Source organism: Salvia hispanica, chromosome 2 (assembly GCF_029641045.1).
Source record: "Salvia hispanica isolate PSC_SH4W2 chromosome 2, Shi_PSC_v1, whole genome shotgun sequence".
In the NCBI taxonomy this organism is placed as follows: Eukaryota; Viridiplantae; Streptophyta; class Magnoliopsida; order Lamiales; family Lamiaceae; genus Salvia; species Salvia hispanica.
This window is the reverse complement of record NC_142693.1, coordinates 9,575,463-9,596,161: the sequence shown is the minus strand read 5'-3', so window position 1 is coordinate 9,596,161 and position 20,699 is coordinate 9,575,463. Positions and strand designations below refer to the sequence as shown.

General features: G+C 34.6%; 2 protein-coding genes and 1 long non-coding RNA gene across 3 annotated transcripts; 1 reads left to right on the top strand and 2 right to left on the bottom strand.

Annotated features, from left to right (window-relative positions):
* The first annotated feature begins 155 nt into the window (after nt 1-155).
* Nucleotides 156-1,141, top strand: LOC125202571 (uncharacterized). Its single transcript, XR_007173118.2, has 2 exons — nt 156-220; nt 947-1,141. It is a non-coding gene; the product is annotated as an uncharacterized LOC125202571 (long non-coding RNA).
* Nucleotides 1,142-5,434: 4,293 nt separating this feature from the next.
* On the bottom strand, nt 5,435-8,608 carry LOC125202148 (laccase-14-like). The gene is made up of 6 exons (XM_048100500.2): nt 8,455-8,608; nt 7,755-7,906; nt 7,428-7,672; nt 6,858-6,986; nt 5,835-6,770; nt 5,435-5,762 (listed from the first exon to the last, which is right to left on the bottom strand). Exons 1-6 carry the CDS (start codon nt 8,533-8,535, stop codon nt 5,632-5,634), a joined length of 1,674 nt encoding a protein of 557 aa, XP_047956457.2. The 5' UTR covers nt 8,536-8,608; the 3' UTR covers nt 5,435-5,631.
* Nucleotides 8,609-15,345: 6,737 nt separating this feature from the next.
* LOC125202409 (laccase-14-like) lies at nt 15,346-19,838 on the bottom strand. The gene is made up of 6 exons (XM_089064004.1): nt 19,684-19,838; nt 19,417-19,568; nt 19,102-19,346; nt 16,887-17,015; nt 15,872-16,795; nt 15,346-15,715 (listed from the first exon to the last, which is right to left on the bottom strand). Exons 1-6 carry the CDS (start codon nt 19,786-19,788, stop codon nt 15,552-15,554), a joined length of 1,719 nt encoding a protein of 572 aa, XP_088920130.1. The 5' UTR covers nt 19,789-19,838; the 3' UTR covers nt 15,346-15,551.
* Between the last annotated feature and the right edge of the window lie 861 nt (nt 19,839-20,699).

The following is a 20,699-nucleotide window of genomic DNA, read 5'->3' as shown; positions in this document are numbered from 1 at the left end:
TTTAATTAAATTTCCCGATTTAATTAATATGCAAGTTCTAGAATTTTCCAAGTAGTAAGCAAAGAATAAAAGAAATTAATTAGGGCATGCATTCCTATAAGTATGAGATTTTGTCTCGAGTCTAATTAGTATGTTGTTATGTTATGTTTTTCACAAAGGACTATCTCCGCAAGTTAAGACCAGAGCGAGAAATTCAATTAAAGGAAATTAAGCGAACAAGGTGGGCTTTCTATTTACAGTACAGTTCTTTACGAGAAGTATTTTACGTGGGCTTTCTGTTTAATATACAGTATTTATGATAAGTATATTATGGGCTTTCTGTTAATGTTACAGTTTTTACGAGAAATATATTTTTAGTGAGCTTTCAGTTTAAAGTATGTTACAGTTTTTATGAGAAGTATTATGTTTAAAGTACAGTTTTTATGAAAAGTGCTATTGTGATATGATATTACGTGAGCCTTATACGAATGTGCTTTTGGTTATTTATGTTCCCAGTATGTTTTGCAGTTTGAATACAGTACAGTTATTTACGTTCCCAGTACGAATTCTTTCAGTTATTTTAGTTATCAGTATGTTTTGTCTTGCCAAGTTTTGTTTTGAACTTTGCCTATCTGTTTGTCTAGCAAGGGCGACGTCCCTACTAGACCAAGAGTTCGTGAATTTCGGTTCACCAGGAATTAGTGAATGCGGTTTGTAAGTGGGGTCAGCCCATACATACCCGGTTCACTCAGTTCCAGATATGGTATTTGTTCCAGGAAAAATAGACTACAGTCACAGTTTTTATATAGAAATGCTTTTAGTGTCCTCGGGCCTTTTAAGATAAAACCCCGAGCTCACTCAGTAGTGGCTTGACAAAACCAGTTTTCTTTTCAGTAAAATATATTTCGGCACGTGTCCACTGAGTACACCAAGTACTCAGCCCTGCATATGTTTTAAAAATGTGCAGGTTGAGCAGTGATGACGGCGGGCGGTGTTGAGCACAGGAAAATGAAGATCCTTCGATAGAATAGTACTTGGATGCGTCGTGTCTCCATACACGATGTCATCTGCTCTTGACTCTTCCGCTGCAATGTAAAAGTCGAGTTTACACTCCTTGTATTATGCATTCTGATATATATTATTCCAAGTTATTTCAGTTCAAGTTCAGTTGTGCCACCGTTTTCCCCCTTTCTTCCCCGCTTCTTTCATCCTCCCCTAGTCGCGATCAACCGAGCTTTCTATCCTTAGAAAGTGCGGTCGTGACAATACAAGTCTAATTCAGCATAAAAGTAGCATTAATTCCACAATTCGAATTGAACCTAAATTTGTCATTTGCCAAGTCATGCCTCCGGCGCACCACGTAGAATAAGTTTTTGTCAAAAATCTATCGAGTCGGGTCGAAAGAGAAATTTACAGTCTTGATAAAATACACTATGACTTTTCATGCAACATTTTAAAGTTCACGAGAAAAACCAAACTATTTTGGAAGTTCATGACTTTATATGCAATTTGCTCTTCTTTTAAATACTCCCTCCGTCCCCGATTAAGAGTCACACTTTGACCGGACACGAGTTTTAAGAAATGTAAAGAAAAGTTGGTTGAAAAAGTTAGTGGAATGTGAGACCCATTTTTTTATATTGGTTTTATAATAAAATGTGAGTGAATTGAGTTAGTGGAATGTGAGACCTACTTACTATTTATGGTAAAAATGAAGTGTGACTCTTAATTAGGGACGAACCGAAATGGAAAAGTGTGACTCTTAATCGGGGACGGAGGGAGTATCAGTTAGTAATTTCTAGAATATCATTATTGGGATAAAATTATAAAATATATAGAAAACATTGTTGATAATAGTAATTAATTTTATTTTTTTATTTAATTAGAATAATATTTCAAACTTTGATTTTACATAAATTTTGAATTCAAAATATTTTTTCGTAGAAAGTGTATCAAATTAAAGGCAGTTTAATTTAATACTTGTGAATTAATATGTTCACTTATGTTGTTAGTGTAAAAAATTACAAATAACTTTTGACTGATATGCTCAATACTAGATAATGTCTGTTTTACTTTGAGATGGAAAAAGGCATCGACATTTCGACACTAAAACTATTTTCAAATGAAATTAAAGGAAAATAAATAAAATAATCCAACGACACATTGCAGTGGTAAAAGCAAGATTCTTTGGATCTTGATATCGAATGGGATGAGATTGATTCTCATTTTAGATTCCATTTGGTCACACACTCATATGGATGCTATATACGGGGAACACTATGTTAACACCATAATTAGAATAACAATCTTATAAGTCGAGTTCTGTGTCTTGATTACTGGTTTGTTTATCGTGCTTAAACAAATAATATGTACAATTTATTTGCTAAACCTTATAAGTCGAGTTTTGTGTCTTGATTACTGGTTTGTTTATCGTGCTTAAACAGATAATATGCACAATTTATTTGCTAAGTGCAGGAAGAGGGTCTAGACTTGTGTAAGGGGAGCCGTAGAAAAATCTAAGTGGAAAACGAGAAAAAAAAGTGCAAACTGATCAGTAGACCCTAGGGAGACTAGATATAAGATTTTGAAGGGGTAAAAATGTCAATGCAATAGAGCGATAATTGTAGGCATTTGGGGCACACCGTCCTATAAATAGGGGGCTTAACATGAAGATAAAGAGTTTCGGAAAATCATTCTTTACGCCTCATTTTTTTTTCCGTTCAACACCTTTCCAGCTGAAGGGGACGTTCACCATGCCAGTTTCGTTCCAACCATCGCAGCTGGTCTGAAACAGTTTCAATGTTGTTATGAGCATAAACATTCTTACTTTCTCTTTTGAATTTCCACTTCAGTTTTTGAAGCTTTCTACTGTTTAGTTTTCAGATTTCCTTAGTTAAATCTCGTGGTAGATTTCGTATCGTTGTTGGATTCGTGGTTGATTTTGTTTTGTTAATCGTGGATCTTGATCTAGTTTTAAGATATAAAGCTTTTGTTTGGTTTATCTTGTGTTGATCTTAGCTTAGATTTTAGTGCTTGTTTTAGTTATGCCTAGTTCAAGGTAGATCTGACGGTTCTCGAGTGTTTTGCATGTTTTAATCAGACGCAGCAACAAGAAAATGCATGGTTTCAATTCTGTTCTATTTTCGTTGCATTTATAATTTCGGGGGTTTAAGATTGATCATCCATGGAAGTTGTTGATTTATGTTAGTTTTGCTTGGCGAGGAAGAAAATACCAGAATCAAAGAAAGGGACCAAATATATGCTTTGTGCTTTTGTACTTTATACTTTTAAGCTTTTCTACACCTAGGTAGTTATTTAGGATCTATGGTTGCTTGTTGCTTTTACCTTTTGTCAAGCCTAATTTCAGTAAGTCTCATCTAGCAGTTTCATTTCAGGTTCACACTAGTAGTCGAGTTCCTCATATTCACATACTCCATTTCATGACACGTTGCATTTTGAGTCACACCCGACCTCCTAGTTAATTTAGGTATAGATCCTTTTTTTTCGCTTCAGTCCATCCTAGTTAGTTCAACCCACATAAAACGTGGCAGCAAGCCAACCCTTTCCGAATCACAAGTGTAAGTGGGTTGAAGTTTTGATACGAAGGTTTAGGTACAACGACAAGACTAGATCTGGGTCCCTCCTGGCTAGTTGGCGCACGACACAGAGTCTATTACACTTTTAAACCTTTACCAAGAGCTATCACAACCTACCACCATTAATAGCCATCCGATCTCTTAATTACCATTACAATCAAGATTTTTATCATAAACAAGCACTCCGTACTCTAATCCTTTAAAACCATTTCATCCATCCATTTAATAGATCCTAATGGCTACAAATGGTGGTAGGTTGTCACTTTCATTTGGGTTGTCATTTTGATATAAACCTGCCATGTAATACTATATCCTTCAAAGGAAAAGGTGGAGATATTTTTGTTGCTCCCTCTATCCACAAAATAGTGTTCGAAAGTACTATTTTGGGACGTACACAATTTAAAGTTTTACTTACATTTTTTTTGTTTTAGGTAGTGAATCCCACGCTCCACTAAATTCTTACACTTACATTCTACTATAAAACTAATCTACATTCGTTCCATAAAAATAGAGACTCTTTCCATTTTGATCCCTCCCAAAAAATAGTCCACTTTTATTTTTGGTAATTTCTTTTTCTCTAATGAGGTGAGTATTCTCTGTGAACATTAGAAATCATGCCTTAAAATACGTGTTGTTACTAATATCTTTATTTATATGGGTTAGATGAAGTATATAAAAGTAAGACCTACATTACTCAACTTTTCCACCAATTTCCTTTACATTTCTTAAAATTTGTGCCAAATCACACATGAATTTTATGTGATTTTCTAGAGAGGTGATTTTATTAGGAATGGTGTATGGAGAGTGTCAAGTTTTGGTTATATGTGAGAAGAATAATGGCTAGAAGGAAGAGTTGAAATTTTCTCTATACGTATTATGGCCGTCAATTTTTGACACGACACGATAACCCGACACGAATTCGCACGAAATTAATGGGTTTGGGTCAAAGCTTATTGGGTTCGTGTCCTAATCAGATCGACACTTAAGGACACGAAAAATTCGTGTCGTGTTCGTGTTGTGTTCGGGTTACCCGTTTAGAAATAATATTATAATATTATTAATTTTTAGCATTTTAAAAATGATACTCCCTCCATCCACTAAATATTGTCCAAGTTTGACTCGGTGCGGGTTTAAGAAATGTGAAGAAAAGTGAGTTGAAAAAGTTAGTGGAATGAGGGTCCCACTTTTATATATTAGTTTTATAATAGAATGTGAGTGTAAAGAGTTAGTGGAAAGTGAGGTTCATTTACCAAAAGTAGAAAAAAACAAAGTGGGCAACTTTTCACGGACAGACCAAAATGACAAAACTGGACAACATTTCACGGACTGAAGGAGTATTTTTTTTGTTTGATTTCTTTGCTATGAATCTATTGATGTTATTGTTCATCAAATCACATTGTGTAATCAGATTTTAGGTTTTTAATTAGACTCTTAATGATCAGATTCAAAGTTTGTAACTTTTGTTAATCAATAGCAGTTGTTATTAGGTTCTTACCGTGTTATCAGGTTCTTATCGAGTTGTAATAGTGTCGTGTTGACCTGACCCAAAGTGGTTCGTGTCGTTAATGGGTTCGTGTCGTGTTCGGATTTGAGGGTTGTGGGTCGTGTTCGTGTTCGGGTTTAGGGTTTTCTTAACGAGTTGTGTTCGTGTTTGGGTTTAGGGTTTTCTTAACGGGTTGTGTTCGTGTTTGTCCTTATTGGGTCGTGTCGTTAACAGGTTGGCCAAATAACGACCCGACACGCACGATGTATTAATCAATAGTTAGTTAACACCGTTAATTTTAATACACAAAATCGCCACATGATGTTTGTATATGGGTGCATTAAAAGATGAAACACAATTGTGCTATAGAAGATCTGACTTTAGAAGCACACACAACACAAATTTTATTAATTCTTGAAAATGAATTCACTCTTAGCTTACAAACTGACATAGCAATTTAATATCACACTTAAGAAATCAAACTATGTTAAACACACAATTGACATATAAGAAATAAAAATAAATGAAGCACACGAAGAGTAAGATTGAAATTGTTCAATATTTCCTTTAGACGGCTCAACATTTGGGCATGTCCGGAGGCGGAGGCAGCATCTTCGCATCCGGAGTCTTGCCATTTTTCACAATGAACGCCATCTCCATTCCCCAGCTAACATGCCTCTCCAAATGACAATGCATTAGCCAAACACCTACAACAAAGGTACAGAGTTAGGGTTAGGGTTAGGATTATCCCTATATAAATAAAAGTGAATGTGATTTACCTGGATTGTTGGCCTTGAACCTAATGGCAGTCCATCCATTGCTTGGAACAGCAATAGTATTCTGCAGAGGAGGATCAACAAGATTATACCCGACCGAGTCCCTTTTCCTGTTGAAGTTTCCGGTCCCCATTCCAACCACATAGAAGCTGTAGCCGTGCAAGTGCATCGGATGATATACCCCATTACCAAGATTAGTACCTTGGAACACAACCTCCACTGTCGTATTATACTTCAACACTGCAACTTCTGTCCCATTTTGAGGCGTACGGTAGATGCTAGAGATATTCTCCGCGGTGTAGTTGAATGTGAAAGGTGGGTTTCTAGGGAAGCTTTCGTTGTAGACTCCTGGAATCTGATTGTAATACGCTCCAAGAATGTCGATTCTCGGTTGAACGAATGTGATGTTGTTGATGCTTGCCTTCAGCCGTTGGCCAGTCACTTGCCCAGTACATTCAGGGCAAGGAAATGTGTTGATTGAGAGTGTGAAGAAAAACGTTTTCTCTACTTCCCGAGGGACGTCGATTGGGTGATCTTCGCCACCTAAGCTTCTCAGCCGCGCTGTGAAACTATCAGAGGCTATGGTGTCGTCTATCGGGGGGAGTGTAGGGAACAGGGGGGAAGACGAGTTGGGATAGTTTCCAGTGTACTCGACAATGGCGGTGGTCGTGTTTTCTGATGAATTTCCGGCAACGCTATGCACTCTCGAAGCCATGTAGTAATGGCTAGGGTTTTGGTTGGCCTCCAACAGGAAATCGATGGTTTGGCCGGGCGATATTGCAATGTAGTCTGTGGCGAATGGCTTCGTGTAGCTGCCGTCCGATCCGACTATGGTGATGTTGTGGTTGGCGATTTTAAAGAACATTATATTGTTCATCACTGCGTTGATCATTCGGAATAGATATGTCTTCCCATGATCGACCTTCACCTTGAATGTATCTGTGTTCATTTCCAAAATTAAGACTAAAACCTACTATATAAAAATAAAACATATACATGTATTAATTTGTCACAATGGTTTGTTACCAGGTTTAGAGCAGGGATTGAGATCACCAGGTTGACCATTTATGAGGAAGGCATCAGAAATGATTGGGTCGCCTCCACTAGCCAAAAATTCAGACAAGACTTCCTGGATGTCTCTTTTCCACCATTCTCCTATATTACAAATATTTTTCAATAAGAGATTAATACTGATTACAACGGAATTTGGCCACCAGACATCGATTAGAGGTCGAAAAAAATACAAAAATATAGTACTGTTTTTTCAAGCTTAATCGTTTAATTTCTAGTTTTCGTTTTATTTCCTTTTGGGTCCCTAGGGTTTTCTAGTCGCTTATAAATAGCGGGTGTCTTTGTTTTGAATGCAATATTTTATTAATACGGTTGTTTACATTTTTGAAGAAACTAAGGTTTATTATTTAATCATTATCTACACGTTTCTAGATCACTTTTCTATATTCAATAATTAGTTATGTTTAGAAATTACACTAACTTAAAAGAAATATTATATAGTAGTACTAGGTGCATATGATCATAATACTATAAAATGATGATTCAAGATGGAAAAGCGACTTAACAAACAAAAAATCAACACACCTAATATGATGGGAATCTCAGCAGCAGGAGTGGGGAAGGGATAAGAATCGCCCTCTTTTGGATAGACGATGAGCGAACCATGCACAGTAGCTCGAGACCAGTCGCTGTGAGCGTGCCACCACAGAGTACCTATCTCATCAGAAAATACGATCTTTTGGCTAAACCTGGTCCCAGGACGAATCGGGCACTGGGTTATGTATTCGGGACCATCTGACCATGGATATCTCGGTTGTTTCACTCCATGCCTGCATTTATAAAATCAACTAATTTACGAAAATCTCTTCGATTTTGAACACATTGATACTATGATTAGGTAGTGGTAATTACCAGTGAATCGTTACGTTCTCGGTTGCTCTGTTGATAACATCAACAATAAGAGTATCTCCTTGTCTAACATGTAATGTTGGGCCTGGGAATTCCCCATTCACTGTTAATATGCTCTTGTTGCTGCATAACCTCGTGTATTGAGTATCCTTCAACTGCAATTATAGGAATAGGGAACATAGGATTGTAATGCATAGCTTGGAAATTGTTTCATTTTTAGATTATAAAACAACCTTTCTTTCACTTTCAATTTCAAAACCAACATTTTATGTTTTTCAAAGATGTTATGCGTGCATGTCCACCTAAAACAACTACACCCCCGTCCCCCCAAAAATAAGAACTTTTGAAATGACATGAGTTTTTATTCAAAATTGGTAAAGTAAGAGAGAAGTAAAAAAAGAAAAGTGTATTAGTGAAAAACGGGTCTCATCTCATTAGATAGACATAAATTTCCTAAAATAGAAAGTTTATATTTTTAGGGGACGGACCAAAAAGGAGAGAGTTTCTATTTTTAGGGGACGTAGGGAGTATATTTAATGAACTGATAAACGACACAATATTGTAGTAATTATTTTTGGAGACATAGTAATTGCAAAATGAAAGGTTGATTTTCAAAGTTTTTAAAACAACATGAAAATTGTAAATTCAAAAACATATTGTGTTGGCGAAAGATATAATGCAAAAGAATAAGAATATTACTTACAACAAATTTGTGACGATGAATTTTTGCATGGGTAGCAACGAATGCACATGTTAAAAGAAATAACAAGACTAGGTACTTCATGCTTCCTAATTCTATTTTATAGCTAGTTTTTTTTTTTTTTTTTTTTTGCCTCTTCTTGTTACCTCTATTAGGACGTTTGAATCTAATCTGTGTATGTTTTTTTTTGAGATATTCGAAGTATTTATAGATGTAGGATGGTGATGAAAGTGCATGGTAGATTTTTCTAAGTGAAAAGGGCCCATAATATTTACGTGTGATACAATTAAAGAAACTCTGGTTTTCTTATTTTCATCCATTAATTTGTTTGAATTTTCTAAATACAGCGAATTTGACCATTTCGTTAGTTAAATTTTATCAACTACTTTACACAAATTGATCTTTTCCACAATTACTTTTCGTCGACTCATAGATGGTCAATGTTAATCCATTACGTAAATGTAATTAGTCTCTAACTTTCCTCTTCCCTTCGTATTAGATAACCTGGGTTTATTCCGCATAAAATAGCATGAAGAATCTTTTAAATTGAACGAGTTTTAAGTTGATCCAAAAGTTGCAAAGAACGGATGTAGTGATTAAATATTTTTTTATTACATTCTAAAAATATGATTCCAGTGAAGAAAATATCTCGACATATTTACCGATTAAAAAAACAAGTCATATATACTCTCGGTATAACATAAGTGATTGATTTCTTTTCGGTACCAAATCTACGAAAAATATTTATTAAGTTAAGTGGAGAGGATAAAGTAATAGAGATAATAAAATATGAGATAGAATAATGCATGAGAGAGAGTGAATGTATTGATTTTTTTTATTATTATTATAAATAGAAATTGATCACTTGTAGAGTCGCAACCAAAATATGAATATCAACCACTTGTAACTAACTCATAGTTGAATCATTTTTCTATTAAAGAAGTTCTATCATACTTAAGTCATTTTTATACTCCCTCCGTTCCACTCAAGATGTCCATATTCTTGAGTGGCACGAGATTTTATGAGTAATTATTAGGTGGAGAAAGTAAAGAGAAAATATTGACAACTTGAGTGGGACGGAGGTAGTATATGATACTAACGGACGTTCTCTATTCTATAATCATTCTGCCTCTTACTCTATTCATTTTTCCACTTTATTCTCTCAATTTTTCTTCCTCTCTTACTTTTCTCTCTCCTTATTTAATACAATAAACATTTTTTTCTTAATCTTCCAGCCGAAGAGAAACACTTCAACTATGGCGGAACGAAAAGAGTATATTTCATTACCAAAAAGTTAAAAATAATTAAGTTTGGATAATTTTAATATAGCATATGAGTGCTGGGTTTTATTTGAATTCAATCACTAATGATTCAATATTGGATTTCAACCAACCTTAGTTAGTTTTGATAAGTAAACATTTCAACCAACCTTAATAAATTTTGATATAATTAATTTTGATAAGTAAACATTTCAACCAACCTTAATAAATTTTGATAAATAATTAGAACTATTTCGATCATGAATCTGTGGTTAACTTTGCTGAACTTTCCACAATTTATTTAAATAATATGAAAACCGTTGAACTTCAATCAAATAAGAGAATATAGCTAAAAGCGTACAGCAAATTTGGAAAAACAATGTAATGAAAGGTCGTCGGCAGCTATAATTCATAGTGGAATGAAGTTTTAAATCACATGTGCCTGATTAACCTACAACTAAGCCATGCTTACCTATTACTAGTATTATCACATGTGCCTGAAAGTGTTAAAACAAATTAATGGGCTGTGATTGGTTGAATTTGAAATAATATTCTGGTATTGAATTTTATATCTAAAGTTGAGGTTTGAATATTCTGGTATCTATCTTTCATTCGGCTCACTTTAGTTGGGATAATTTTTTAACACAAAAAATAAAAAAAATACTATTCCCCTCCTATCCTCATAAAATGTCTTAATATATGTCTCATTTCACCTTCAAGTGGACCCCATTTTCCACCAATTCATTTTCATCACAATATAATTCTTATAAAACTAATATATAAAAAATACTGAGACTCGTATTTCATTAACTAATTCTACCATTTTTCCTTCACAAAATTACATAATTTCTTAAAACCTGCACCGATCAAATATGAGATATTTAATCAGGACTGGAGGGAGTAAAGTATGAAATATTAATTTTACATTTATATTAAACTTAAACTTAGAGCAAACACAACGCGTGCCTTACGCAAGAGCATGCTCGTGCCATCGGCACATCATGGCGCAAGCTCGCCATTGGCCTCTTTTCTTTAAATTCTTAAAAATTAAAAAAATCAGAAAATATTATTAAAAAAGAAAAAATCTTAAGTCCCCCTTCCCATAGTCCTAGTATACACTATTTGCATCTTTACTACATATGGCAAACTAAAATCTGGAATGTTAGATTTTCAAATTGGATGTCAACGGATGACAAATAACTTTGATGTGCATGGTTATTGCATGTGTTTAGAGTCTAAGTGTTTTGCTAATATACGTACTATTGCTTTCATTAATTTTGCTTTATTTTATTTTTATTTGTTGATTATAGTCCAACTCTGATGTTGATAGGTTTTTATGAGAACAGCAATGGTCCTCTGCCTCTACTGCCATTAAGTAAGAGGAGATTGTACTTATGCTCCAGAAACATATAGAGCAGATGAGGAATGAATGGGAAGATCATAGGAGAAGAGAGGATCTAGTTCGCAACGGTTTTGGAGACGTAGCTAATCCGCATAAAATAGAACGAAGAATCTTTTCAATTGAACGAGTTTCAAGTTTATCCCAAAGTTGCATTACAAAACAAGCCATATACTTTTATCCCTCAGTCCCATTATAAATGATTTATTTTCTTATGTGATGAATTTTCAGAATATAATACTCCCTCCGTTCCGGCTAAGATGACACATTGCTTAGCCGGCATGAGATTTTAGGAATTATTAGTTAAAGTATTTAATTAGAGAGAGAAGGTGGGCGTAAGTATTAAAGTAGAGAGATAAAGAAAGGTGAATATTTTAATAGGAGTGAGAAAAAGTGGTTTAGTGTATTAATTGGAGAGAGAAAGTTACTAAAAAAGGAAATGTGTCATCTTAGTTGGGACAAACTAAAAAGAAAAACGTGTCATCTTAAGCGGGACAGAGGGAGTATTTATTATTAACATGAGTTGAGTAAATAAAATAAGAGATAAAAAGATAATAAAATTATCAGCAAGAATAAAATATGAGAAAGTAAAAAGAATTGAATTATTTTATTGAAAATAGAAATTGATCACTTTTGTAATAAAATAATGAAAAATAAAAATTGACGTTGCAGAGAATACTTTTACTAAAAGTTGATAACTTTGTGGAAAATCCGTGTAACGAAAAGTCGTCGGCAGCCATAATTTATAGTACTAGTAGTATGAAGTTAAAAAATAAAATATTCTCTGATTTGTAGAAGTGATTTTAATGAATTGAATTGTTTCTTCTTCGTAGTAAATATGAAAAACTCAAAACTCAAAAGCGAACTATATATTAAGAAGCCAATCAAATGAATAGATACTAGTATCTTAAAGATGAAAAATAAATTAAGTAATGAAGAAATATATATTATTGATACGCTCGGATTTTGCAAGATTTTAAGGTAATAATTTGGCCCGTTTTTAATTCCAAAGTTGCATTACATGTCCATTATTTGCATATTTTATACATTTTGGTATTTTGACATGTTTTGTGAGAAATGTGCATATTTCAGCCTAAAAAGGGAGTTAAAATGTGAAGTAGGAAATCTGGAGAGCTTCAGGTGGCGTCCGGCGACCGCCGGCGCTTAGCGGAGACAAAGACACGCCCGGCGACTGCCGGGGAGTGCGTGGAGACCGCCACAAGGAGTCGGAAGCTTCAGGACAACGCGTGGCGACCGCGGGCCAAGGTGCGGCGGCCCGCCACAGAAAGTTGTATTCAAACTCAATTTTCTGGTGATCCTGAAGTCCGATCAGGGCGTTCTACAAACCATTCTCTTTTTCTTGAAAAGAGCTTCAAGTTGGTACTAAGATCACCTCAATCGGAGTTCTGTGGAGAAAGTGATGGTCGTTTTACCAAAGTCGCGCAAAACTGTCAAATGCAGTCTAGGCGGAAATTTGAAGAAGGAAAGAAGATATTACCTTGTGAAGCCAAGTCTTTTCCTTCTACTATGGGGAACGAAATTTAAATCTTTCCTATTGCTTGGAGGAGACTATTTACCAAATTTAAATCCTTCTCAAGCCTATATATACCCCATAACCTAATTCATAGAACTCACCCTTCCATAGCTCCCAAAAGGGGAGTCTCCAAGACTCCTCCTCCAACCCTAATCCTAGAGCTTCTTTTTGCAAAAATAATTCACAGAGATCAAAAGCTAGAATACTTCAATTGTGCAAGGAGTTGAAGAAGTATTTCAAGAACATCAAGAACGACAATGATTCAACCTACGGATTTTATTTGCTTTAGTTTTATGTTCAAATTGTTTTCCCTTCAATTTATGTGTTTAGCTTATTTCACTATGTGTAACTAAACTCATAGGATTCTAGGGATGTGTTAGTAACGACTTTGGTTATACAATTCCAGTTTTCTATCTAATATCCGTTTTATTTTTACTTTGTTTCTTCCCTAAGTAATCTTGATGCTGCATGATTGAGTGACACAATCTTGTATGATTTAATATAATTTGCTTCATAACTGTGAGAGAGTTCTAGCGAGTTACATCCACTTAGTAGACGCTACAGTTAGCTTCCTTTAAAACGACACTGTTAATTGAGAGTGAGGACTTTTCAAAGGTCTTAGGAGTTTTATGGAGTTACGTGTTAGGATTGACAACCCTAATATTGTAATCAACGTTTGTATTGCATGAGCATAAGCTAGGTGACTCGTCTTATCAAAGTAATAACTGTGCTAGGGTATTGTAGTTTGGAATTTGTATAACCATAACAGTGAACGCACATCCCTGAAATTCCCCTTTATCTCTATATTTTATCTCCATGATTTATTTGCAATTAATTAGTTGTTATTTGCTTTCTATTGTTTTCTGTTTTCAAAAATTTCCAAAACTTTCGGTTCTCCAGATAGTAATTGAGTTTTAGTAGAGGATAGACACTTTGTGTTTGTTTTACCCGTGTTCGATATCCGGTACTGACCTTTAGCTATATTATATATACTCTGTATACTTGCAGGCTTATTTAGTGTTAAAAAATAGTGCATCAATTATTCATAATTTAGGCTTGAACAAGTAGTTAACATAATTTTTTATATTTTTTGAAAAAAATATTCTATTATAATTGACTTCAAATACGAAAACTTGCGAGCCATCTTCCATTCTTTGAAAAACTTTAAACAGTAAACATTTATGACCGTATAATTCATTATTTAGGATTTAATTTTGTTTATATAAATTAAATGTACTGTTCTTCGCTTGCAATATGTGATTTTATGCACGAATGAATTAATCATATATATAAGGACTTAAATACATTCTTTATGTGAATTTCTTTATTTTGCAAATGTTTTTAAATTTGTGAACGTGGCTCCCAACGACGGGTTTGGACTTTGGGTGTTGTTTAGAATCTCTTGCCACATTTGATCAAACCCCTTACTTCGCCCAGCCAAGAATTAATAGTTTCCACAATCCTCAAGAGATTATGACTACCTTGTGTCAATCTTCCTCCAAAACTTTTCTGAATTGCGTTATGGCCTTGCGTGATTTTCTTTTGACTAAACCTTCAAGTTATATAGTAGGAAGGGATCAGCTTGGCATGCATAGATAAATATGAATTATTGTCACATTTGGGAGTTTTAATAAATATGAAGGAATCTAGGTGAAAATGATAAATGGAATGCGAGTCTCAATTTTGCATATTAGTTTTATATAATCCCAGTGGGATTCGGACATGTAATGACAAACAATCCGAAATGACAAAATGTGACGTTTTATAATAGACGTAGAGAGTTATTTGAGTAACTTTTGTTTCGTGTCATGTTTGATCCATGAAAATATGTGAGATCTCTCTCATCCCACTAGTAGAATGATGGAGGGAACCGGTTTAAATGCTTTTCAAAATTTAATTTTAAAATTTCAATCTTGATAGGGGTTGAACTCAAGACCTCATGGTAAACTTACCAACAATTCTACCACCACACTATAAGGACTTCCTGATAGAAATATGAACATAAGTTAGTTTTATATATTAAACAAGAAATATTTTATCTATATAAACTAATAATTCGTGTTAAATGGCAAAGTAATTAGTAGTGATATTTAACTATCATCCACTTTATTTATGTATCACTAATTGCTTATTTTATTATTATTTATATAATACGTATATGTATATTATGAATATGTGATTAACTATACTTAAAGTGTACTACTATTTGATTATATACTATTTACTCAATATATATTTTTAATTCATGTTTATTAATATATCTTTATGTATAGTATTATTTTGCTGCATTAATTTTTGAAAATAATACTATGAACTTATTTATTTTATACATAAACTATTAAAAATTTTTATTTACAATAACTTACTAGTAGTATAATTTATATATTTAATCATATTTACTATTAAAATAATTAATAAAATTCTATCATTCACTAAACTTTTATAGGTGGAGGTGTAATGTTTTTGGGATATACTAAAAATATTTGGTATATTATTTAATTATATATATACACATTTATAATAGTATAACGGTTCAACCAGTGATTAGACCGGTTGGACCGGTTGAACCATGAACCAGTAGCTTCGCCGGTTCGCCGGCCGATTCGATTTTTAAATCATTGGTTAATATCATACATTAAACATTGATAAGGAGGTTGAAGAAAGAAGATAATAATGAAGTATGAATAAGTTATATTGTAGTATTGCTTAAAAAAGGAGTATAGCATGTTTTCTATTAAGCTAAAAAAACTGACACCATCCATCCTATATGGAAAACACATTATTCTAGGAAGAGTACACAATGTATCATATCAAATATCTAGCAAGTCAGCTTTTCTAAATTGAGATTTGATTACTTATGTTTCATGTATTTCAAACAAAAAAAAAATATAAACATAATAAACAACATTCAAATCCTAAACAGTAACTGGGGAGGCGGCGTCTCACAGCTCGGCATATCTGGCGGTGGCGGAAGCATCTTCTCGTGGGGTTGTTCTCCATCCTTAACGATAAACACCATCTTCATTCCCCAGCTCTGATGACGTTCGAAATGGCAGTGCATGTACCAAACTCCTACAAATGCAACATCAATACTAATGGGGTAGTTTAATAGGGAGAATAAATAGGATAAAATATAATAAAAACGCACATTTTAGGTCAAATAACTTCAAGACAGAGAAGTTATTTACCATACCAAACTGTATAGAATTTCATGATGTAATAATGAACCTGGATTGTTAGCCTTAAATCTTATAGCGGTCCATCCATTTTTGGGCACGCCTATGGTTTCCATCAATGGCGGGTCGATGAGATTATAGTTGCGTGGATCCCGGATTTGGTCAAAGTTCCCGAGCCCAATTCCGACGACATAGAAACTGTATCCATGTAAATGCATGGGATGTTCAATGCCTCCGGCGATGCTGGTCGCTTGAAACACCACTTCTACCGTCGAGTTATACTCCAAAACACTAACGGCTGTTCCATATCGCGTGGCCGACTTTTCCTTGCGCATGATATCTCGTGTGTAGTCAAAAACAGAAGGTGGAAAGTCGGGGAAATCAGGGGTGTAAATTCCATCGATTCCTCGGTAGTAAGCCTGCAAAATGTCGGTCGCGGGCAACACCATGGATAAGTTGTTGACGCTAGAAGCAAGCCTAGTGCCACTCAAGCACCAGCTTTCGGGACACAGCTTTCGATTCATCGAAAGGGTGAAGAATAACTTCTTTGTCACCTTCTTAGGAACGTCGACGTTGTTTCCTATGCTTCTAAGCCGGTTGGTGAAATTAATTGACGCCGCCGAGTCGTTCACTTGAGGAAACAATGGAAGCAACGGCGATGGCGGTGGTGTGTAGTTTCCAATGTACTCGATGATTGCGGTGGCGGGGATGGTCACGACTTCTCCTCCGCTGGCGTATACTCTAGCGGCCATGTAATAATGGCCGGGCGCCTGGTTGGCTTCAAGCAACAGATCGATGGTCTGGCCCGGGGATATCGCCACGTAATCTGTCTGCATCGGCTTGGTGTAGGCTCCGTCAGAGCCGACGACGGTGAAGTTGTGGTTTCCTATTTTGAAGAACATGATGTTGTCCATCACAGCGTTTACCAATTTGATCAGGTAAGTCTTGCCGAATTCCACATGGATCTTGTATGTATCTGTACTTTCCATTTTAGCGAACGTTTTCATTTTTAATGGGATAATCAGAAAAGAAAAACGTTTAATTTTTAATGCGGCAGATAAATCTACCTTGTGATGAGCATTGATACAAGTCTCCGGGTTGACCATTGATGAGGAAAGCATTCGAAGGTTGAGGATCGCCTCCATTTTTTAGAAATTCCTCCATCATTTGTTGCACGTCAACACTCCACCACTCTCCTGACATTTCAAATTTTTAAGGCCTCAAATTTTAAGGTGATCTAAACTATTTTGAGAAGAAAAATCTATCTTTGATATCATGCAATTTGTAAAATTATTATCCCAACAAGATGTTTCGAGGTATTATAAACAAACTTTTTATATCGAACAAAATAAATAATGCCAACGGATTAAACAAGAATGATGCTCATAAGTCCCTTTCCAGAATTCAAACCTGATGAGAATTTTTATTTTTATTTTTATTTTTTATTACAGTTAAGTTTTTTATGAATAATATACTAGGAATGTGGATAGTCAAATGTGTGACCTATTTTTATATATTAGTTTTATAATAAAATGTGAGTGAAATGAGTTAGTGGAATACGAGGTCAACCTGCGATTTATAATAAAAGTGAATTGAGATTCCTAATCACGGACCAAACTCCTAATAACAGACAGACAAATGGAGTAATCTTTAGTACATATGCCTTTTAAAGTATATTCCCTCCGTCCCATAGAAATAGTTCATATCCATAAATAAGAACTTTTTTTCTCCTTCTCTTTTACGTTATCATTTATGGATCCCACCATCCACTATACAACTTCAACTATTTTTCTCCTTCTCTCTTACTTTATCAATTACATATTAAAACCGATACCAACCCTCAATGGTATATTTCTATGGGACAAATGGAGTATTTAAATTATTAGTTTTACATATATTATATACTCAATTTGTCCTCCGTTAATTGTAACACTTTAACTTGACATGAGTTTAAAAAAATGTCATGGAAAATGAGTTGAAGAAGTTAGCGAAATGTGGGTCCTAAATTTATATATTAGTTTTATACTAAAATGTGACTGGAATTGAGTCAGTGAAATGTGAGGTCCATTATTAATTGAAGTAAAAACATAAGTGTGACAAGTATTGACAAACATAATACTACTAACAATTTTTTACCTAACACGATAACCCGACAAGGACATGCACGAAGTTAAGTTGACACAAACAAAATTTTTGGGTTATAGGGTCAATCCAATAAGAACCCGACGATTTTGTGTTGGGTTAGGGTCGAGTTAGGGTCGGGTTCGAGTTATCCATTAAGAAATAAAATTATTATTTTAATTATTTTTATTAAAAAAATATTTAACTTTTAATTTTATTAGTGTAAAATTATATTTTATAGTGTAATATCATTCTTGGTCATTATCATATAACAATAAGACTAACATTTTTAAAATGACACAATAATCCGCATGAAGTTATTGGGCTGAGACCCGATAAGAACCCGATGATTTAGAGTTGGGTTAGGTTTGACCTTATTGGTTTGGGTCGATATCATACTGATTCGATAACAACTCAATCCATACAGTTTGCCAGCCCTACAAGCGGATAGAAAAAAATAAACTAGTGACAACTAATGACAGGCTACGAGTTTATACTCAATGAACATAAACATATTACTTGTGTCATACTATTATGTACTCCCTCCGTCTCGGCTAAGATGACACATTTCTTGGCCGGCACGGGATTTTAGGAGTTATTAGTTAATGTGTTTAATTGGAGAGAGAAAAAGTGGGTGTGTGTGTTAAAATAGAGAGAGAAAGAAAGATATATATTTAAATAGGAGTGAGAATAAATGGTTGAGTGTATTAATTAGAAATGTGTCACTGCCACCTTATTTGGGACAAACAAAAAAGGAAAACTTGTCATATTAAGTGAGACGGATGGAGTAGCTGTTATATACGGGGACACAGATATGCATTGTTCTCTTCTCTTTACAATAAAGAGTAGAAGGTTACAGTTGTCTATCTACGTAGACACACATACCTGTTGAAAATGTCCAATCTTTAATACTCCTCTGTTAGTCTCATTTGTGCGTGACACGAGTTTTAATGAGAAATTAGTTAAGTAAGAGAGGAGAAAAAGTGGGTAAGGTAAGAAAGACAATGAGAAAAAGTTAGTATTTTTTAGAAATGAGACTATATTTTGTAGACATCTCAAAATGGCAAAATGACACTATTTTATGAGGATGGATAGAATAGAAGCCACCTAAATTCGAAAAAACAGAAAGATTAACTTTTGTCGAGTAGAACGCGGATGTACCAATTAAGATGGGATGATGAGCATAAGGCTTGGGGTATGGATAAGTCTCCCTCCTCGGCGGGAGAATCACGATGGCGCCGTACACTGTATTCCGAGACCAATCACTGTGAGCGTGCCACCACAATGTGCCTTCTTCATCAGAGAGGATAATCCGTTGTCTAAACCTTTTGTCGGGCCTAATTGGGCATTGTGTCACAAAGTTGGTACCATCTGACCATGGATACCTTGGCATCTTTACTCCATGCCTATAATTACCATTACTTCATTGAACTTTCCATATTAGTCCAATATCAATATGATTGCAAATATTCTTACCAGTGGACGGTTATATTTTGGTCTGCGCGATTAACAATATCAACTATGATCAAATCTCCCCTTCTAGCATATATAGTCGGCCCCGGGGATTGTCCGTTTATCGTTAGCATAGTCTTGCTGTAGCATAGTCTAGTGTGTAATGAATTTATCAACTGAAAAAAATTAGAAATAAAATCAAAATTTTCTTTTTTAATAAATAAAGTAAATCAAAATAAACTTGCCAATTATAAATTATGTGGAGAAAATCGATTTCGACTATGTGCTTACTTCAAACTTATAGGAACGAACTAAAGCATGGACTTCCATTACGCTTCCTAGCAAAACAATACAGAAGAACAAACATTTGATGAAAAGCTTCGTAGCCGTAAACATTTTTGCTCTTTTCTTCGGGTAGTTCAAATATTAGGTGTATCCCTATTAATTTTTTTCTTTTTGCTAAAGGGTTGTTGAGATTTAGAAAAAATATGTTCAGTATTTTATAGTGTTGATTGCAGTTTACATTCACTTCTTCTCATTAATTCTGGAAAGACAGTGCGGGATTGCGTTTTTTCCTTGAAATCAATGAGTTAGAGTAATTGAATAGGACTTTCGTTTCCATATTAGACGTAAAAGAATATCCAAACATAAACAACAAAGGGTCAAACTCAAAGTATGGACCAATTGCTTTCATCTAATTTGTTGCTTCCGAATGCAGTGTAAAATAACAAAGGGAGATATAGTTTTGCGCACACCATAATTATATAACAAACAAACCAATGTTATTAGTGTTACGTGTGCAGAGAGGCTGAAATTCTTTTTATTACAAAATAACGTAGTTCTAAACTCATGATGGCACGTGGCATGTAAAATGCAAAATTATAAACGCTCCAAAATCCTATATGATTAGATGGATTTTCATATATCAATTGCATTATATATAGAAAGATTGCATTATTTACAATTTATTTTTGCATTGTACACAACGGCAGATCCAGATGGGTTGGGTGGGGTCGGCTGACCCCACCACTGGTCCCGGAGTGCCACGGGATAGCTACTTTCTTAGGACTCCGGCCCTAAGGCGTCCGGTTCGGCATCTCGGCAGGGGAGGCTATTGTCGTGAACGAAAGGAGTTGGAGGGAAGAGTCCTTCCGGATTTTGTTTTCGAAGAGAGAGAAATGGTGATGGAGATGTCATTTATTGTTTTCTCTTCCATATATTTAGTCGTGAACTAAAATACATGAACACACGGACTAAATTTAAAAGATTAAATATCTTAAATTGGGATTTGAATTTTTTTTCTTTAT